Source organism: Pholis gunnellus, assembly GCF_910591455.1.
Source record: "Pholis gunnellus genome assembly, chromosome: 13".
NCBI lineage: Eukaryota > Metazoa > Chordata > Actinopteri > Perciformes > Pholidae > Pholis > Pholis gunnellus.
The window spans coordinates 17,906,182-17,925,686 of record NC_136540.1 but is presented as its reverse complement, the minus strand read 5'-3'; the positions used below and the strand labels follow the sequence as shown (position 1 = coordinate 17,925,686).

General features: G+C 40.0%; 2 protein-coding genes across 2 annotated transcripts; both read left to right on the top strand.

Annotated features, from left to right (window-relative positions):
* The first annotated feature begins 4,849 nt into the window (after positions 1–4,849).
* Positions 4,850–8,373, top strand: zfpl1 (zinc finger protein-like 1). The gene is made up of 8 exons (XM_079171536.1): positions 4,850–5,010; positions 5,823–5,935; positions 6,029–6,140; positions 6,350–6,543; positions 6,667–6,745; positions 6,850–7,041; positions 7,202–7,325; positions 7,439–8,373. The coding sequence occupies exons 2-8, from the start codon at positions 5,834–5,836 to the stop codon at positions 7,623–7,625; spliced, it is 990 nt and encodes a 329-aa protein (XP_079027662.1). The 5' UTR covers positions 4,850–5,010; positions 5,823–5,833; the 3' UTR covers positions 7,626–8,373.
* Positions 8,374–12,194: 3,821 nt separating this feature from the next.
* Positions 12,195–17,689, top strand: LOC306705235 (uncharacterized protein; the record flags this gene model as incomplete). Its single annotated transcript, XM_079171940.1, has 7 exons — positions 12,195–12,403; positions 12,651–15,054; positions 15,402–15,430; positions 15,704–15,865; positions 16,352–16,418; positions 16,634–16,736; positions 16,896–17,689. 7 exons carry the CDS (start codon positions 12,195–12,197, stop codon positions 17,687–17,689), a joined length of 3,768 nt encoding a protein of 1,255 aa, XP_079028066.1.
* Positions 17,690–19,505: the final 1,816 nt, after the last annotated feature.

Sequence of the window (19,505 nt, the reverse complement as noted above, 5' to 3'; positions counted from 1 at the left end):
ATCCTGCACTGTGTTTTGTACTGAAGGATATTTTGTACGATATACACTGATATACTTTTTACCGTTATCATAGAGCAAAATTCTGATTTCTAAATTTGCTTTCTACAAACCCAATTTAACCTATTTAATTGAATTTGTTAATTTGTTTTTCCTCTTACTTGATTCTAATTATACTGAGTATTTCTCTCCTTTTTTTCTTCTTCTTCATTTAGGCTAATTATTTGTTGAAGTATTTTGTTTCTCTGAATAAATGCAAAAAAATGATGATTGTGTTGTTATGATTGTTATAGAATGGGGTGGAGGAAGAATATAGTACTATAAATGTGCTGCTTCGTCAGCACACAGCTCTGAAATCATTACAGTGTATACCAGTCATGTGATAAGTCACTCCTAGATTGGTGTTTACAGCTCTCAGAGGTGTACAAGGTTTTGATGTCAACAAAGTATGTGTTTGAGCATGCGTGTTTGTTTGTTTGTTTGTATTGGCGAGAGAAACACACCTGAGCATCTCTTCTGAAAAATAGCTTTTGACAGAGTTGATGTGCGTCTGTATAGCCAAGCCAGGCTCTGCTTTGATCTCTTGCAGTTTTTTAAGCCCCCCGCTGGTCACAAACATACAGCGAGCATTTCTGTCATTAGACAGCACCTTTGATGGAAGGGAAGACAGAGTGTATATATATATTTTTTTTTTTCTTTTTTTACATTTTCAAAATGCAGATTGCTGATTCATGTTGTGATACTAATTGTAGATATACACTCACTTTGCTCAGCTGACAGACAACATGTTCAAGGATATTGCTTGGAGCATCGTAGAGTAGGGGCTCCAGCCCTGGCAGGTAAGTACACTTCTGCAGAATGCTCTTTAGAGCCTTCTTACTCTGAGAAGAACAAGATGAATGATAAAGTCATATAAACCATTTCCCATCCTCTCTTTTTTTTTAACCAAGTGATCTTTGACACCAGCTGACCTGTGACTCAAAATATGCTCTCGTCCTCTTTTAGTGCTTGGTAAAACTGCTCTTAAGGCTCTTTTCCATTACAGAAACCAGTGACTTGTGCCTCAATATAAGTGTCAACTGATGACATTTTACAAGGTGCATGCATAAATCCTTAAGTTATATTATCATAATATAGTATGTCGAAAAAAGTCATCAAAAAAAATCACACAATAGCATGTTGAAAAAAGTCCCATATGGTCTAGTGGTAAGGATTCCTGGTTTTCACCCATACCGCCCAGTTTTGACTCGCGGTATGGGAATTTGATTTTAAGAAGATAACATAGAAAACAAATCAAAAAGTTATGATATAGTATGTGGTAAACATTTATAGTTTAGTATGTCTGAAAAAGGGAAACAAAATGTAATTATATAGCATGTCGATAAAAGTTATAAAAAAGACATAGTATAGTATGTTGAAAAACGTCATTAAAAAAAAAAAAATCACACAATAGCATGTTGAAAAAATTCATTAAAAAGTACTAGTATAGCATGTCAAAAGACATCAATGTAGTGCATGTGGAACAAATCCATAGTCTATGTTGAGGCCACCATGAATCATGTTCATGGTGGCCTCAGGTTCGAATCTCACTTATGTAACCATTTCCTGATAAACGACGAATCGGTTATCTCTTTCAATCTTACTCTAACTCTATCAAAATATTGCACACACAAAAAAAAAATGTATATCCTTCTAAAATTCATAGTATGTTAGAAAAAGTCATGGTATAGTAAGTCTATTTTATTTCACTCTTTCTACCTCATAAAAAGGTCATAGTATAACATATCAAAAAATGTCAAAAAAAGGTAATGTTGAAAAAATCATAAAAGAAGTCATAGTATAGAATGTTGAAAAACGTCATATGTCAGATAAAGCCTTTGAAGAGTGTTTGAATATGTCCCTTATGGTCTAGCGGTAAAGATTCCTAGTATTCATCCAGGTGACCTGGGCTCGACTTTTGGTATGGGAATCACATTTTAAGAAGATAATATAGAAAACAATTCAAGAATTTATAATACGTCGTAAACATTCATAGTTTACTATTACTGAAAAAGTCATAAAAATGTCATAGTATAGGATGTTGAATGAAGAAAGTCATATCAAAATCATACTATTCCTGGTTTTCACCTGGTTTCCGTGTTCACCCTGAGGGCAGACGGGGATTCTGTCCCTCGCCGCCGAGGATCCGAGTAAGAGTGCATGCAGACACTCCGAAAGATCCTGGGTCAACCACAGTCCGTCTCGGACGGAGAGCCTCTGTTCATTGGTGAACCATACTTGTGATTAAAAGGGACAAATAAAAGAAATTTTAAATAAAAATAAAAACTTATTTTTATTAATTAAAAAAATGTTTGTCTTTTAATATACATATATCTAATAAAAGGCGCGCGGAAGTATAGCTTCGAATACGTAGCGCGTCACACAGTTCAATGAATCCACAGTGGGACACTGGGTCATAGAAGTGCTCCTGGACACAGTTAAATAAAGGAAATAGTTTAATAAAAGGATAACTCCACAATTCTTTATGAGAGTCCCATGCTATTCTCTCCTTAATACAACCTCAAAGAAATAATTCATACACAGTAACATTATTACCCTAAATCTAATCAAATTCTGTTGCATATTCGAACGTGAGTAAGAGATAAACAATTTCATTTATCACCAAATATCAATGTAAGAATGACATGGAGAAAATACATCAAAAACATTTGAGTCATCCTCTAAAACCAAGCTCTGCAATATGACCTTATCTCAAACACAGTGGCTTTATAACTAGTTGGCCAATAAGTTTAAGCAAATATTCATATGCAAATGTTATTTTACTGTAAGACATCCGTTTCCACTTACAAATCCTTCATTCTCTTCTTGCATCTCTTCTTGAATTTCTGTAATAGTGTTCAGTTGATGCATCTTCTTACACATCTCCCTGCCATCTAAGAACACTGTTACAAGTGTCTTGGGAGTCTCATTCCCTTCCATTTGAAAGCTGTAAAAAAGCAAAAAGATAGTGTAATTTAGCAAATGTGACATCCACTATCCCAACTTAACCCAGTTAAATTGTTTGTACCGTATCACACATTATTACTGACAGAACTTCCTCCAACTGATTTGAAAAATAATTTTGGGATTGAAACACGCTTGAACAATGAACAAAATGGTGCCGTCCAGAATATCTAGCTAGCTTGCAAATCTTCCTTTTCCCGCCTTTAGCACTTGACTGCCAATTTTGTTCACAACCTAATTAAGTTAACCTGCATTACAGTATAGATAGTGGAAAGCATTACAACCTAACCCCCACTTGTTGATTTTGTTACGTCAACATTGTGAAGAACTTTGGCGAACATTTCGTCGACATTACTAAGCTAACATTAGCTAGACATCCAAGTTACGTTAGCTGCATTAACATTCACCGACTGTACAAAGAAACATGGCGCTAACCCACTTAATGCTTATTACTACAGCTTGCCTTGTCAAAAACACTTGCTAAATGTAGCCCGCTCTCTGTTTTACATCATGGTAAATAGCTATAAGGCTAACCTTGTGTTATCGTTAACTATCAAGAGAGGAATGGTAACATTTAACGTTAACATTACCGCGAGCTATCTGCTAAAGTAATGCTATTAACGCAACTATACCTACCATCGGGTGACAGCATCCATCACGTTAACGTTAGCTTGGCGCATCAGATAACATGCAGACCCATACAATTATATAAAGTTTAGCTCATTCCATATTTCACAGCCAACATAAACACACGACACTAGTACTGTAACGCCTTTACGGAGAAAGCAGTTACGTGATATTCACTTTTAATGCCGTCGCGATACAACGTTAAAGTTAACTACCACTTGTTGAGTTACTGTTTTCCAATGAATAACGTTACATTTTCGAAAACTCTGCCTACATTTCACAAACTCGGAAACGCATTTTTAACAGTATTAGCGCTAATATTGATGACTAACTTACCTGTTTGCATTTACTTTCCTTGCCTCAGCAAACCGCTGTCACAGTAGCGAACGTCCTTCTTTGGATATTAATGGCGGTTGACAAACCAACATTACCGCCACCTACTGGAGTGTGGAGTAGTAAAAATGTATTGACTTTTGGGAGGGTTTTTATTTGGATGATGACGTTGGCACCGCAGTGTGCAACTCGATTGGACAATAATTTAACACATGTTGTGTTGGTCACTCCTGTGAAATATTTTTATTATTTTAACACAACATTGGATATTTCAACACAACATGTGTTGAAATAGTACTAACACAAGAAGTGTGTATGATATTAACACATCCTTTCTGAGAGTGTAGAATCATGAGAATCTGCAAAAACACATGGTGTTGATAATGAATAATTCCCCGTAAACAGTCTACCTGTCAGTCATAAATCCCTCAGACAGAAGACTGTGAGAAACTAGAGCACAAAATATACAAGGTCACATAAATGATCTTTATTCATATAATTCACAGTGTCAATGTATGTCAGTTTGGATGCTATAAAGCACCTGTGCATGTAAAATAAAGCAGAGCCTCCTCCAGTGCAGTATGACGTGAAACGCTTTTTCATACTGATTAAGAACATGCAGTTATCAAGAGAAGAAGAAAAAAAACAAAATGGCGATGCGAAGATGATAAACAAACGTGCCTACATGGCACATGTAACTAGACCGTGTGTCAAACAGAGTTACATTTTATAGTTGTATAACAATCATTCTGAGAATTACCTAATTGAAAAAACGACATTTTTAAAAAGGAATCTGGAGAAATATGCACTCCGGGTCAGCAGATGGCAGATTGCGCCTGTTGGTCTCTTACAGAAATACACGAAGAAGAAACAGAAGCGGAAGAGACGTGGCACATAAACAGAGAGAGGAAGGAACCAGCTAGCTGCATTTAAGTTTACTGATGACAGCTTCTGGAGACGCCTTCCGCGTGAATTTGACAAGGAAGCTTAAATGACAGTCGTACACCTTTACCTGAAACGAGCGGGACTTGATTAAAGTCTGTGTGACAGGTAACACTTTGTTATTTATCATTTGCGTTGGAACTTCCTCAACTCTAACAGCTAGCTAGATTAGCTCGCTAACGTTGCCTCACCTGATAACTTCCAGCTAGGGTAGCAGCTAATGTTAGCTTGAATACATGTTTTTTGAATGAGCTTCCTAGAGGTGTCATCACTGACCAGACGTGTTGGTCGGTGTTGTAACATGACGTTAGAGCACAAAAACGGAGTCTGGACCTCCCGAAATGTGTAACGTTACGCTACGATAACTTATGTCAACTTCGCAAAAACCACAACATTCGCACATTCACGCCAACAGACGTAATGTGTATGTATTTATGTGTGTATATATGTGTATATATATGTTTACATTGTGATTTTGATTGCCTATTTTATCATTTCCCTACACACATAGTGAATATGTATTCTAATCATTAACATAACTGGTTTTGGCAGAAGAGTTACACACATCGTACAACTCACTGAGGTTCAAACTCTTCTCGTGACAGTGTCTGGGGAAATGTCAGGCTGTTAATCAGGGAAGAGATGAAGTCATGTTTTGTTTTGCTTCTAGTCTGCATTAAAGACAACATTAGCCACAGGATACATCATTTCAGTGGAAACCATTTAGTATACTTTGCTTTTGCTAGTAAATGAAGACAGGCTCTTTTTGCTTCTGGCTTCTCATCTGGCTAAACTCGCACTAAACAGGAGGACGGACTGTAATTTACAGAATCATGACAATAAGGATCCTCAGTCTGACGTGTTTTTGTTGTTTACATTCATAACAAGCCTGCATTTCTTTCTGTTTTAACGCAACGCAGCGAATGTGGCTATGGGTCTCTGCAAGTGTCCGAAGAGAAAGGTGACCAATTTGTTCTGCTTTGAACATCGTGTAAATGTGTGCGAGCATTGCCTGGTCTCCAACCACAACAAGGTCAGTGAGTGAATAAGTATCACGCAATTTATGTTTGTATAAAAACTTGTAACGTCACATTACAGTTCTGTATTTCCACTTGCTGCCCTACAGTGTATCGTGCAGTCATATTTGCAATGGCTCCAGGACAGCGATTACAACCCCAACTGTACTCTGTGTAATAGTCTGTTGAATGCTCAAGACACCGTTAGGCTGGTCTGCTACGGTAAGATTATCATCCTTCTGTTTATAATACATGCTCACCTGTGTTATGCAAATCCACTGGTTTTTAAAGGAAGTTCAACAGCATTACAATAAACATATCTTTCCATTTCTTGTTAGTTTTGTCTAGAAATGATAAACAATGGAGATGAATGGGATTTTTTATAAAAAATTGTTGCTGTGACGTGAAGCTGTTTTTTTTTCCTTCCACAGATGTGTTTCACTGGTCCTGTCTTAATAACTTGGCCTCTCGGCTGCCCCTCCATACGGCGCCAGCGGGATACCAGTGCCCCACCTGTCAGAGTCCAGTGTTTCCCCCTTCCAACCTTGCCAGCCCAATTGCTGATGTGCTGAAAGAACAGCTGTCATCCGTTAACTGGGCGAGAGCAGGTTTAGGGCTGCCGCTGGTAAGGGCCTATTATTGTTACATTATGATCTCTAAACCATTAGATAGTCTTCCAGAAAAAAAATCCCATTTAGAACTCTGTGTTTTTATAAGATATTAATGAAATGTCATGTTCGCCTGACAGATTGAAGAGCCCGTTGGGGTCCTTGAGGAGACCACAGCTAATGATGTCACTGATTATACTGACTGGTCAACATTTGATGGTGAGCCTTAGTGTTTAATTGCAACATGTTTTGTAGCTGTTAATTACACAGTATCATTTAAGTGGTTTAATCAAACTCTTTTTTTTTTTTTTTACTTTCCACAGCACAAGAACAAAGTAACATTTACCCCAGCCACTCTTACAACACCAGCCTCAACCCACCAACAAATCCTGTCCCACCCCCAGTGCAGGAAGACCTCGGGGGTCCTCGTAAAAATGGGGACCCAAATATGCAGGAGCACTCTGCGGTCAACTTCCCTAATGAGCCTACCCGTGACACAATTACACTACACACAGGTAAAGCAATGGAAAGCCCTCTGAATCTCTCTCTTACTGCTCTTAAAGTAATGCTCGCCTTTCCTTAAGAGCCCTAAAAGTTTCAAATGAGAGTGGAACATAGTGGACATTTAACATTCTGTGTTGCCTTCCATCTTAATAATTCGTTGTTATTCTCCAGCATCGTCGCCAAGAAAGATCTACGACACGCGGGACATAGATCACAGCTCGGTCACACAGATTGACTTTGACGATGACAAGTACCGACGACGGCCAGCGTTAAGTTGGTTTGCTCAAATTCTCAAGTTAGTATCATGATCTGCTGTGAAACTCTCTGTTACTGCTTTGCGCTATGAACAAATTCCTATGCAAATGTCACTGTGATCCCTAATTTTTGGCATTTTTGTTGTCTTTTCAGAAATCGCACAGGTGGAAAGCGGACATCTCTGTCCTGGAAACAGCGGGTCTTCATGCTCCTCGTGGTAGGAGTTCTGGGATTCTTCACGTTGATAATCATCATGGCTAAACTTGGACGTGCCTCTGCTGGCTCCGACCCAAATTTAGATCCTCTTCTTAACCCCCACATTCGTGTGGGGAAAAACTGATAGCAAGCATTGATTCCTTCTTTACCTTCTGTGTTACACAATATAAGCCTGTGTAGAACGAGCTGAAATGGGACTTTCTAATACGTGGTTAGCCCAGCAGAGGGAACCGTTTACCAAACTTGAGTGGAAAAGAGACACCGTACATTTTGTTTAAGAACGGATGCAGTAGGAACATGCCACGGCCCTTCACAGACCATAACAAATCTCACAACATTCACAAGTTTCCTGTGATCCAAGCAAAGCAACCCGCAAATGCCAAGTGTGACCAATAGCAGGTGCATATAGAAGCAGGATCCGGTTATTGTTGCTCTGAAAAGCTAATGCAGAAGATGTATTTATATTCACAAATCTAACTTTAAGTTGACAGTGATCTTTGTAATTTGATTTTTTTTTTTTTTTTTTAAGTTCAATAGAAACTAAATAATCACTGCTGATGTGGACGGAACATCGTTAGCTGACAGAAAAGTCGGTATGTGTGTGTGTGTGTGTGACCCACAGCCAAACGTTCGGTAACGTTGACATGTTTATAGACTGACTCCACTTGCTGATTTGATTTGAGCGGCCGTTGAGCGTTTTCTCCACTTGTGGCCCTCACAACTGGAATCACAGAAAATGAAAACATAACTATTTATGGGTGTCTGCATTACTCCTGAAATTGAGTGCATTGCTTTTAGATTTGCGATACATACTGTATGTACATTTTCCTGAAGTTTTTTTGTTCTGTCTATTAAATGGGAATACTACAGAGTGTCGGTGTTAAAATGTTATTTTCCATGAAACATGACCATTACCTACTGCTGTGTAAAGGCAACATGGAGTGAAGAATTGCAGAAATGTCAGTTGTTTTGCATTTTCAATGAGAATGAATAATGTTATGTCATAAACCATTATATGTGCAGTAGCTCAAATAAAAATGCTGGTGTGAATAATGTGAATTGATATGAATAATGAAGATCCCACACAGATGCAGTGCTAGGCTCTCTGTTTACTGCAAATTGCTGCACTCCTTTGCAAAGCAACATTGGCACTAAAGCAACAACAGTAATATATAATTACCTAAAAAAAACAAAGAACTGGACTAAAAACAAGTAGACACTCACTTTTATAGTATCTCAGTGCTAATATATAATAATTCAAAGTTTACTTTCAACGATAATGCAGTTTGCACCTTATTTCGAGCGGTGGCAGGTAAAAGTAAAGATTTATTTCCGATGCACTGAGTTACGACCGCCTTAGCATATCTTGCATGCATCACCACCTGGTGGGATAAGCTTCATAATGATGCATTTTTATCAAGTTCATGTTTGTTTTGTGAGCCCAGCCTGCAGTTCCAACTCCATCAAAATGTGTGTTTTGGGAAATATGTTAAGTGTTCGGATTGCCAACGTTGTCAAATGATGCAGTGGTGAACTTCAGAACGCAACGGGGAAGATAAGATAGGAAAAGTGTCTTTTCTTTGTGAAAACAACAAACTTCATTGAAAGAGTTGTGCATGTCATTGTTGTATCCCACATGAATTAGACAGAAACATATCTGAAACAGGAAATTAGATATGGTTAATAGTTAGGCGATGCATCAATATTATATTGATATAAGTGCATGCAAAGGTCATACAGTATGACAGTAATGTGCATATTTCAGCATGGAGAGTGCTGTAATCATTACTGGACATCCTGTATGATGTAACTTTGTCACACGCTGTCCTTGGGAATCCTCGTCATAACCCCCTTCAAGTGTATACATCTGTGTTATACATACTCGTCAATACGTCACGTGTTTACGTGTGAAAGTTAGCCGCCTCATCCAACTTTCCATTGCGTTTGCCAAACAGTCACAGCAGTGTGGGTTTGCCATTGATTCCCGGTGCATCTGTCTGAGCCTTATTACATTGATGCTGGGAAACCTGCCAGCGGCAATGATGACACGTTCTGCAAAATTACAACGACGATGACAGATCTGGCACTTGTACACGGCACAACTCTGTGGTTACTCTTGTCTGATACATGTCTTGACATTAAGAAAGCGGTTTAAACTGTCAGTGGTCTAATATAACGTCACTTGCCTTGTAATGTGTAATTGCCTTTGTCACTCTATTGGAGTTCAATGTGTTTCTGAACTCTGAGTTATTAGATTGCCCATTGCACTGACACAATAGGGACATTGTGATCGATAACCTGACACTCTGTAGTTACGTGCATACTGTAGGCAGCACAGTTCTGCTCTGTTCTCATGATGACAGTCATAAGTGGAAAAAAAAATATCTTTGTGGTGCGCTGTTGCATTTCAAAGCTCTGAACTCAGCCTTTTTCCCCAAGAACATTTTCTCATGAACAAAGCAAGCACTGTCATATTCCGACAAGTATTCTGTGAATATTTAAAACTTAAGTAACACAAGAGGAGGTGATGTCTGACACCCACCCACTGTCATGCCTCAGGGTGTACAGGCTCACTTCAACAGAAGAGTTTTGCTACTTTGGATGTAGCACTCTAAAGGGACCCCTGTACAAGCTGAGGAACGAATGCTTGAGGCCAGCGTTTTTTGGCTGGTACAGTCACTCAGAGTCTAGATATTAAGAAGTCCATATATCATTATGTGTTCAGGACATATCAAATATAAAAATGTCATTGAGATATGTTGAGATTCTCTGGAAAGCCAAACTGTAAACATCATGTTTTATTACATTCTGCTTGGCAGTTTGAGTGGTTTATTAAAACAAAAACCTAAAATATTCCTGAGTGGATTTGATGAAATATTTGGGATCACTTTGATATCTTTCATCTTGCTACCATTGTCTAAAAAGCCATGAAATAGAGACAGAATTTTTAGGTGTTTTTACAAAGAGTGTGAATGTAAATACAGTAATGTTTGTATGTATAGTTTATACAAATGTACAGTGTGTGTTGATCATCTGATTGTTGTATTTGGAGTTATACTATACATGTACAGTACTGCATGTTACTCATTCATGCGGGTATCTTTGAAATACTCGCATAAGCCGTCATGTACAGAACAGTACGTGCAACAACGGTCCCCTCTGTCATTGGATGGCACAGGACTATATATTGATGTGTCCGTGTGTGTGGTCTTCACATGTTCAATTAGGCGGTGCATCACTGAGAGAGAGAGAGGTATTGTGTTTCAATGAACACCACTGCCTGTCTCATTCCCGAGGCTTCTTTGAGGACGTAAGTACAGACGTTGGCTGCATGGTAAAATATCTGAATTAGCCTCTCTGTAGCTGCGTCTTTCTGAACTAGACTTATCTTGCATTAGAAACTTTGTAATGAAAATGTTTCATAGCACTGCTTGTGAGCTGCATTTTGCACAAAAGTCTGCATGTGATTAACTTTCATATCTGCTTTATCACTGCATGTAGCACTGCCTTAATTAGCTTTCACAAGAAAAAACACTTTGGTAACACTTTCTATGACCACCACATCTGTAGTGGTTTCATTCACAGTAAATTCATAGTAAGTTATAATGCATTTATAATGTCTCATGACTGAACTCAAGAATACACTTCTGATATGTTATGTCTGATCAACATTCATAAAACATTATAGATGTGTCTTATAATAAATGATAAGTGCAATTGTCTAATGGATGCTGCAACTAGAGGCTGACTGATGGGCTCATAATACATTATGACCACCTATACACACCTCAACAATCTACTGTAGTACGTCATAGTATGCTGTAATAGTTTGGGTAGTTATCACTGTATGTGTTGAGTAAAGTGAAGTAAATATCTATAATAACGCATGCTTTATCATAACCTTTCATTGTTAGGGTTAGGGTTCATGCATTTATAAGAATCTATGCTACATACAATTGGTCCGCTTTAGAAATGGAACCTCAAGGTGTAAAACCCATATGATCTATTCAAAGTAATTATAGAAATCCTCACTTATGCAGTAGATTATTTTACTCTTACTCTTTTGTTACCCCCAACAATGAAACATTATGATAATTCATGCATTATAACAGATGCATCATTATGTGCTTAACTTTACTTAACACGTGCAATGATAACGTTTTCCATTATAGCATACTATGAGTGCTTACTACAGTTGATTGTTGAGGTGTGTATAGGTGAGTTTAGGTATTCATAATGTATTGTAAACCCATCAGCCAAGAATCCATAAGACACTTGCACATCTAATTCATTATAAGTCACATCTATTCTGTTTTATGACTGTTGATATAGTGTGATAGAGAGTGTGTTTGTGAGAGTAGTCGTGAAACCTTATAAATGCACTATAATCCACTATGAATGCCCTCATAATGGACTATAGATGTGGTCTTCATAGAAAGTGTTACCATGGGGGTTTTAATACTTTGGTACAAGTGAGAAATGAGTTAGATAGTTTGATAATATTATATATTACGTGATCACCATGTTTTACCTAATTTACAGCAGTAAAATTATGAATCAAAATGTAAGTATTGACATGTTTCTATTTCTGGATGAAAGATAGTAGTCACGGCACACTGAATTATGTACCATTTCCCCAGGGATCAATATCGTGCCAGTTTCTGCGGACGGCTCTCGGCTGCAGCGGCAGTTGATGGAGAATTATTTCACATCTTTCCATCCTCATCCGTACACCAGAAGCGTCAAAGATCATAAGACTGAAATGAGCGACCATCAAGAAAAAGACCGCAAGCACAGAAAGACTGCTAACTCAAAATCTCAGCAAATGAAGCACCATCACCAAAATCAAGGCCATGGTCATCGTCCAAAGTTACATCAGTCAGATGACAATGATAGCCATGAGTAAGTTTGGACATTTGTTCCACTGTTTATTGCCTGTCCCCATGTACAGATTCTGTGCTTAGGTATAATAAGATATTAAAGCCTTCAGATTCTTTTTATTTGTGTTAGTTTTCACATTAGAAGGATTAAAATGGCAGAGATCTATTTCCTTCTTATTAAATCCACTATAGGAGTTTTGAACATCATCATTAGCTGCAGTATTGGTATCCAGTGTGTCTTTAACACTCAGGTTTTCTCTCTAAAATAGCAGCTATTCAACAGCGGAGGACAGGATTTTCAGTGATCATCAACCCGATGATCAAAGTAAGTGGGCTGATGACAAGACTCATCATCCTCGCCATAGCCATCAGAAGCAAAACCATCGGCATGTCTCTCGTTCAGAAGCTCCCCTGAGTTCCTCAACTGGTTCCTCGTCATCGTCCTCCACCTCTTCCTCTTCTTCATCAACACCTTCCTCCTCCTCTTCATCTTCTTCATCAACTCCCTCCTCCTCTTCTTCTTCTTCTTCCTCCTCTTCAGCATCTTCCTCCTCCTCGAGCCTGTCCTCCGAGACCAGCAGAAAGTCTTCGGAGAGACATCCACTTAAGAAGCCCGGGCATTCACAGTCTTGTACAGACATTTCCAGGAAACACAAGTACTTTGAAGATGAAGACAACGACACAGCCCCTTTGATAGATAAAAGAGGTCATCAAAACAGGCACACTGCCAAACAGGAGAAAGGCAAGTCTTCTCGCAATGGCCCCACTCATGGCACCCTCAAGAACACACAGAGGACTATTAAAGGCTCAGGAAATGATGGAAGTGTCCGCAAAGCCAAATCAATGGAGGCTCTCACTAGACCCAAAGAACGAGAAAGGCATGGAAATGAAGATGAAATTGAACTAGAGAGGAGAAAAGGTGAAGCCAGGAAGACTTTAACAAAGGAAAAAATGAAGTTCTCTGCCTTCCTTAATGAGATCACTCGGCAGGTTCTCAGCCCAATGAGACTCACCACTCTTGGGGTTACAAATGCTCAAAGATCCTGCAGTACAAGGCAGGTCTCTGTTAGATCCAGTAAAGGAGTAAGCAGCACCGAGAAACACAGACAGCAGAGAAGTCGGCATGCCAGTGTAGACTCAGCTAGCTCCAGCAAGAACTCCCATACCAGCAAGCACTCTTCTTGTCTTTCTCACTCTCAATCTTTCCACCACCGTCACCGTTCTACAGACTCACCTCATCGCATGGATCACAGGCCGAGCAGCTCCACTGATGTTAGCTGTTTGAAAAGACATCATTCGTGGTCATCCCAGCATCGCTCCCATTCACCGTCTCATGAGCACAACCACCACCATCACCAGGGAGACCATCACACTTCTAGTCATCATCATAAGGATCACCATAGCCCCACTTCCCACCATGGTGACCATCACCACAAAAACCATGATGACACACACCATCGCCATCACTCTGGAGACCATCATCATGGAGACCATCACCATGGAGACCATCATCATGGAGACCATCATCATGGAGATCATCACCATGGTGACCATCATCATGGAGACCATCATCATGGAGATCATCACCATGGTGACCATCATCATGGAGACCATCACCATGGAGACCATTGCAGCCCAAATCACCAACACGAAGAGCATCACAGTGCAACTCTTTATCAACACCATGGCAACCATCATAGACCTTCTCTAACACATCCCCATGGAGACCATCACAGTTCAGGTCACCACCGCCATAGCAACCAGCCAAACATTGAAGGTCCTACTACACCACGTCACCATGGAGACCACCACAGTCCAGACCATCAGCATCACCATGGAGACCACCACAGTCAAGACCATAAGCATCACCGTGGAGACCACCACAGTCCAGACCATCAGCATCACCATGGAGACCATCACAGTCAAGACCATAAGCATCACCATGGAGACCACCACAGTCCAGACCATCAGCATCACCATGGAGACCACCAAAGTCAAGACCATAAGCATCACCATGGAGACCACCAAAGTCAAGACCATAAGCATCACCATGGAGACCACCACAGTCAAGATCATAAGCATCACCATGGAGACCACCAAAGTCAAGACCATAAGCATCACCATGGAGACCACCACAGTCAAGACCATAAGCATCACCATGGAGACCACCACAGTGAAGCTCACCTGCATCACCATGGAGACCACCACAGTGAAGCTCACCTGCATCACCATGGAGACCACCACAGTCAAGACCATAAGCATCACCATGGAGACCACCACAGTGAAGCTCATCAGCATCACCATGGAGACAAGCACAGTGAAGCTCATCAGCATCACCATGGAGACAAGCACAGTGAAGCTCATCAGGATCACCATGGAGACCACCACAGTCAAGACCATAAGCAACACCATGGAGACCACCACAGTCAAGACCATAAGCAACACCATGGAGACAAGCACAGCAAAAGTCATCACCAAGGACATGAACCTGAATCACGTCTCAACCAGCCTCACTCCAACAACAACAACGACGACCTCGACCTCGACCTCGACCTCAGTCCTCCTCTGAAGCTGGACTCTCTCTCCAGGAAGAAGGAGTCACCTAGCAACACCAGCAGCCCCTCCGGTCATGACGAGGAACACACCAGCTTCACTGGCTCATCGTTACATAAAGTATGGCATTTCTCTTTGAGTGAAGCCGCTCATAAAGTAATTATTGGCAGGTCAATAGTTGCCCTTGCTATACACGCTTGATTAACTGGTTATGTAATGATGTTCCACTCATTTGCTTGCCTATTGATTTGGGCACCAGTGTGCATGTCACAGTGGACACTAGATTAGTTATTACAGAACAATAGATTGTCTATCATGCCCAATCTCATGCTAATCAAATTGACATTCCCCAGTAGTGGTCTTTATTCTTCATTCAATTTTCAAGTAATTTTTTTCACTTCACTCTTTGGGCATCATATAATGCTCCGATTTTTCTCGTCAAAGTAATTTTGTTTTCTTTCATACAGGAAAAGGCACATGAACTTGGTAGAATCGTGTAAGTGTGATTTAATTATTTTGGGTTTGTTAACTGGCAATGGTCATAGTCCAAGTGACAACCATGACTGCACATTGCACATAGATTAATTGGTTATGCACTCTGGGTGTGAATATCTTAGAAAACACTGACCCGTGTAATGTTAGACCTAGTGTGTAAAATGAAAGTAATGAGAGCAACCAAAATAATTGAAATATTAAATGAATTCCTCTTATGCTCATGTACGTTTTCTCACTCAATTGAATTTCTCTGTTGTGTGTCTTTATCTGATAGGAACCTACAGGGGCAGAATGAAGGTCTGCATCAAAGTTTGCTGAAGACAGCAGTGAAGATGGAGTGTTTCGGAGAGGAGTTCATGAGCAGCCAAAAGCATTTGGAGGCAGAACTTCAGAGGACACGTATTGAGCTTAGCAACCTCACGGAGAAGTTTAGGAGGTAACAAATGCACAGACAACACTCTTTGTTCTTCTGGTAGAGTCCTGTTACGATACATAATTATACACAGATAATTTAAGTCATCTTTATATTTCCTTAGGCAAAAGATGTCATTTGTCACAAATAGAAAGAGATCTGAAAGAGTAATCAGTCTAATCTTAATATGAACAAGATAACAATACTATAAACAACTATAATGTCAGCGTATGTAAAAGTGTCAGGTGTATTTAGTGTACCGAGAGGAAATTGTCCTGGGGATGTCAGAGTCAGCGGGGGTCCCGTGCTTTGTTGATGAGCCCGACTGCAGATGGGAAAAAACTGTTCATGTGGCGTGAGGTCTTGGTCCTGATGGACCACAGCCTCCTGCCAGATGGAAGGGGCACGAACAGATTGTGTCCAGCGAGAGGTATCTTATTTAACCTCACACAATGTGCATTTATACTGCAATAAATTGTAACTTCTCTCTCTTTGCCTGTCTTATTTCAGACTACACAACAACTGCTCCGCCACACAACAGTCTAATATTCTTCTAGAGCAAAAGCTTCATTCAGTGGTGAGAGTGGAAGCATCTCTGTGTTTCTTGTGCATGAGCCTGAATTATCAGAAACATGAAGATGATTGTAGAAACACCTTTTTCTACTGAGTTGCTAAGACTGACTGAGTAGTGAAAGTTTTCAAAACTCTTGGGAGGGGATATTCTGATGTAAATTCCCCCACTTACAGAAGGTTTACCTGTGACAACTGTGCTTCCTGTACTTTCTGTGTCAGGCTCAGAGTATGGAAGGAGAACGTGGGATGCTGAACCAGCGTATTTCAGCACTGACAGAGCAGCTCGCTGATGCAAAATTTGCCAACAGTGTGGAAACATTCAGTGTAAGATCTTTACTTCCCTCTTACGGTCTAGGCAAACTTTTGTGGCTTCACAAATGCATTCAAAGGCATTTAGTATGTTTTTGTTTATTCATACAAAAAACGTTTCTTTATTCTTTTACTTTGCGTCATTCAATCAATAAACTGATCAATTTCTAACCTCTACTTACTGTAACTTCTAACACTGACCTCCATTTTCAGTCAGATGATGCCATTAATCAGATGGTTCCTCACATCCCTCCCCCTCCATCACAGTTCATGGACGGCCATAGTAACTACGAAACGGCCAAAGCCGGCGGGCAGGAGCAATTACTTGGGCCAGTTCTAGAGGAGGAGGAATCTGACTGGTCAGAGAAGGGAGATGAGACCCCACGATTTATACTGACAGGATCAAACAGAGGTCCAGTATGGAGACACCGGGATGCGGACGTGGACAAAGACAGCGAGTCAGGGGGTGAGGAAATTGTCGGACGACACGCTCCATGCCCTCAGCAGATACCTCATCTCCAGTTCGCCATTCACAACGAGAACCTGTCTGACAGCATGACAGTTGAGGGCACATACAGGATCACCACAAGTCAGAACCTCGGCTCTGCCATCCTGATCCGGTCAGCTAGCCTGGAGGAAATCCCCCTGGCTCGCCATCACATGCAGAAGGAGCTACGAGGCACGGAGGCCATGATGGACCTCCACCATCAAGGGCACGGAGATATCGAGGATTTAGATAATGAGATCATTCATCACTGGAGATCAAGCAACGACCGGCCGATGGAAAGCAGGACGTCAGAGGCAGATAGCAGCCTGGCCGGCCTGGAGTCAGCCGAGCGGATGCTCAGTCAATTCATATGTGGATCGCAGGCCGGTGAAGGACAGCGGCATGGCAGGGCCGAGGTGCACAGCAGGACAGGAGGGATTCCAGACGAGGTGTTGAAAGGGGAGCGAACAAAGCTGTGACAGAAACATGAGTGCACTGTTCACTGTGTCTGAAATCCTAGTTTACTTTAATCGCATAATGTATTTAAACATAACAAATATTTGTATGTACATTGCAACATCCTCTACATCTTAGATTTGGTCGTAAATGTAAATGTTGTATATTTACAGATACAGGCATTTCCTGCCTCGTTCTTACATTTTATTCTGTTTGCTTTGTTGCATATAACATTAAGTATTCATATTTAGTGTATTTATTGTGTTGGTAGCCAAGCATTGTTGATTGCATTGCTTAATGCTATGTACAAAAAGCGTTGAGCACAATCTAAAACACATCCCAAAATATTGGAGAAGAAAAGCTTTTGTCAGTGTTTTCCTGCTAATCAATTTTCCTGTTGTAAAAATGTAGTCTTAGCATGTCCCATATAAACTATATACTTATAAATACAGTTATGAAATAGCTTTAAATATGTGCATATTAAAACTATTGTGTTTGACATGTATCCACTCTAATGCAATTGAACACATTTGAACACATTGTGTAAATGTCTTCTAGTTAACTCTGTCCATGTAACATTTAATAAACCAAATGAAGAAGCAAAAAGACATAAATTGAACTGCCTACATTTGTTTTACTTCTGATCAACTTTCCTTGAAAAGAGAGATAGATCTAGGGAGGAATCTTTCTAAAATGAGTTACATAGGAAACGTTCTGGGAAGCTGAGGTGAATGACCAGGGACATGGTTCGAAAGAGTGGTCTGTCTAGTCACATCAACTAGACCAGGGGTCACCAATAGGCGGACCGCGGTCCGGATCCGGAGCCAGACGCTGTCCTATCCGGACCCGGACGAATAACTGATGGATAATTGAGAATTATACATTTTGGCGGAGCGCTTCTATTTTAACCTGCACAGCTTTTTCAGCCTTTACGGCACTCGTTCAGCAGTCCAGGAAATACACCGACCAATCACATACGTTGTAAATCATCTCACGTGACGCTACTCAGCCAATCGAATATCTGTATTCTGAAACGCATCGTTCGTGAGCCGAGTCAGATTTGCACACAGACACGGGAGACGGAGAGAAGGCGAGAAGTAATTCGGATAATTTTACATGACGTGCTCTAAAAAGATACGTGGACCACGAAAACAGAGCTTTTAACAAAGAATGGACGAACTCTTTGTATTTGTTATATTATTTGAATTTGTTCATTCTTCCTGCTGGCGCTACTAAACGACTCGTATGTTCAGATACCGTGGGCATTATTAAATGCGCCGATGTGAAACGCCACTACGAGACCAAACACACATCTTTAGACCAAACACTCCAGTCTGAACTGAGGGCAAGATGTTGAAATGTGTAGAGATTGTTTATTATAAAGTTCACTGAGACAGTTATGATGTGAAATGGATTTAACAAAAGAGAAGAAAGTTCACTCCAGCCACACTTTCCTTTTTTCCTTTTCATACATTTTTCTAAAATCAAGCAATTTCTGATGCAAGCTTTTCAAAGATTCATTTTTGTGTATTTTATTTTTAGATGGATCCCTTATTTTACTTGAAATGAGAGAACAACATTTATTTCTGTATTTCTATGTATTATTTATAATCCATCCAGTTAAATTTGAAAACGTAATTATATATTATATTTTAAAATATAATTGATGTGTACTTTCTTTATTTGATTTGACATTTGTTGACTACACAGATACTTTGTTACTACTACTAGGCTTCTTGAATATATATATGACACTAAATAGTGCAAGTTAGATATTATTGTAATGTTCCGGACCTTTGCATGAGGAGATTTTCTCAATCTGGACCTTTCGGAATTTTA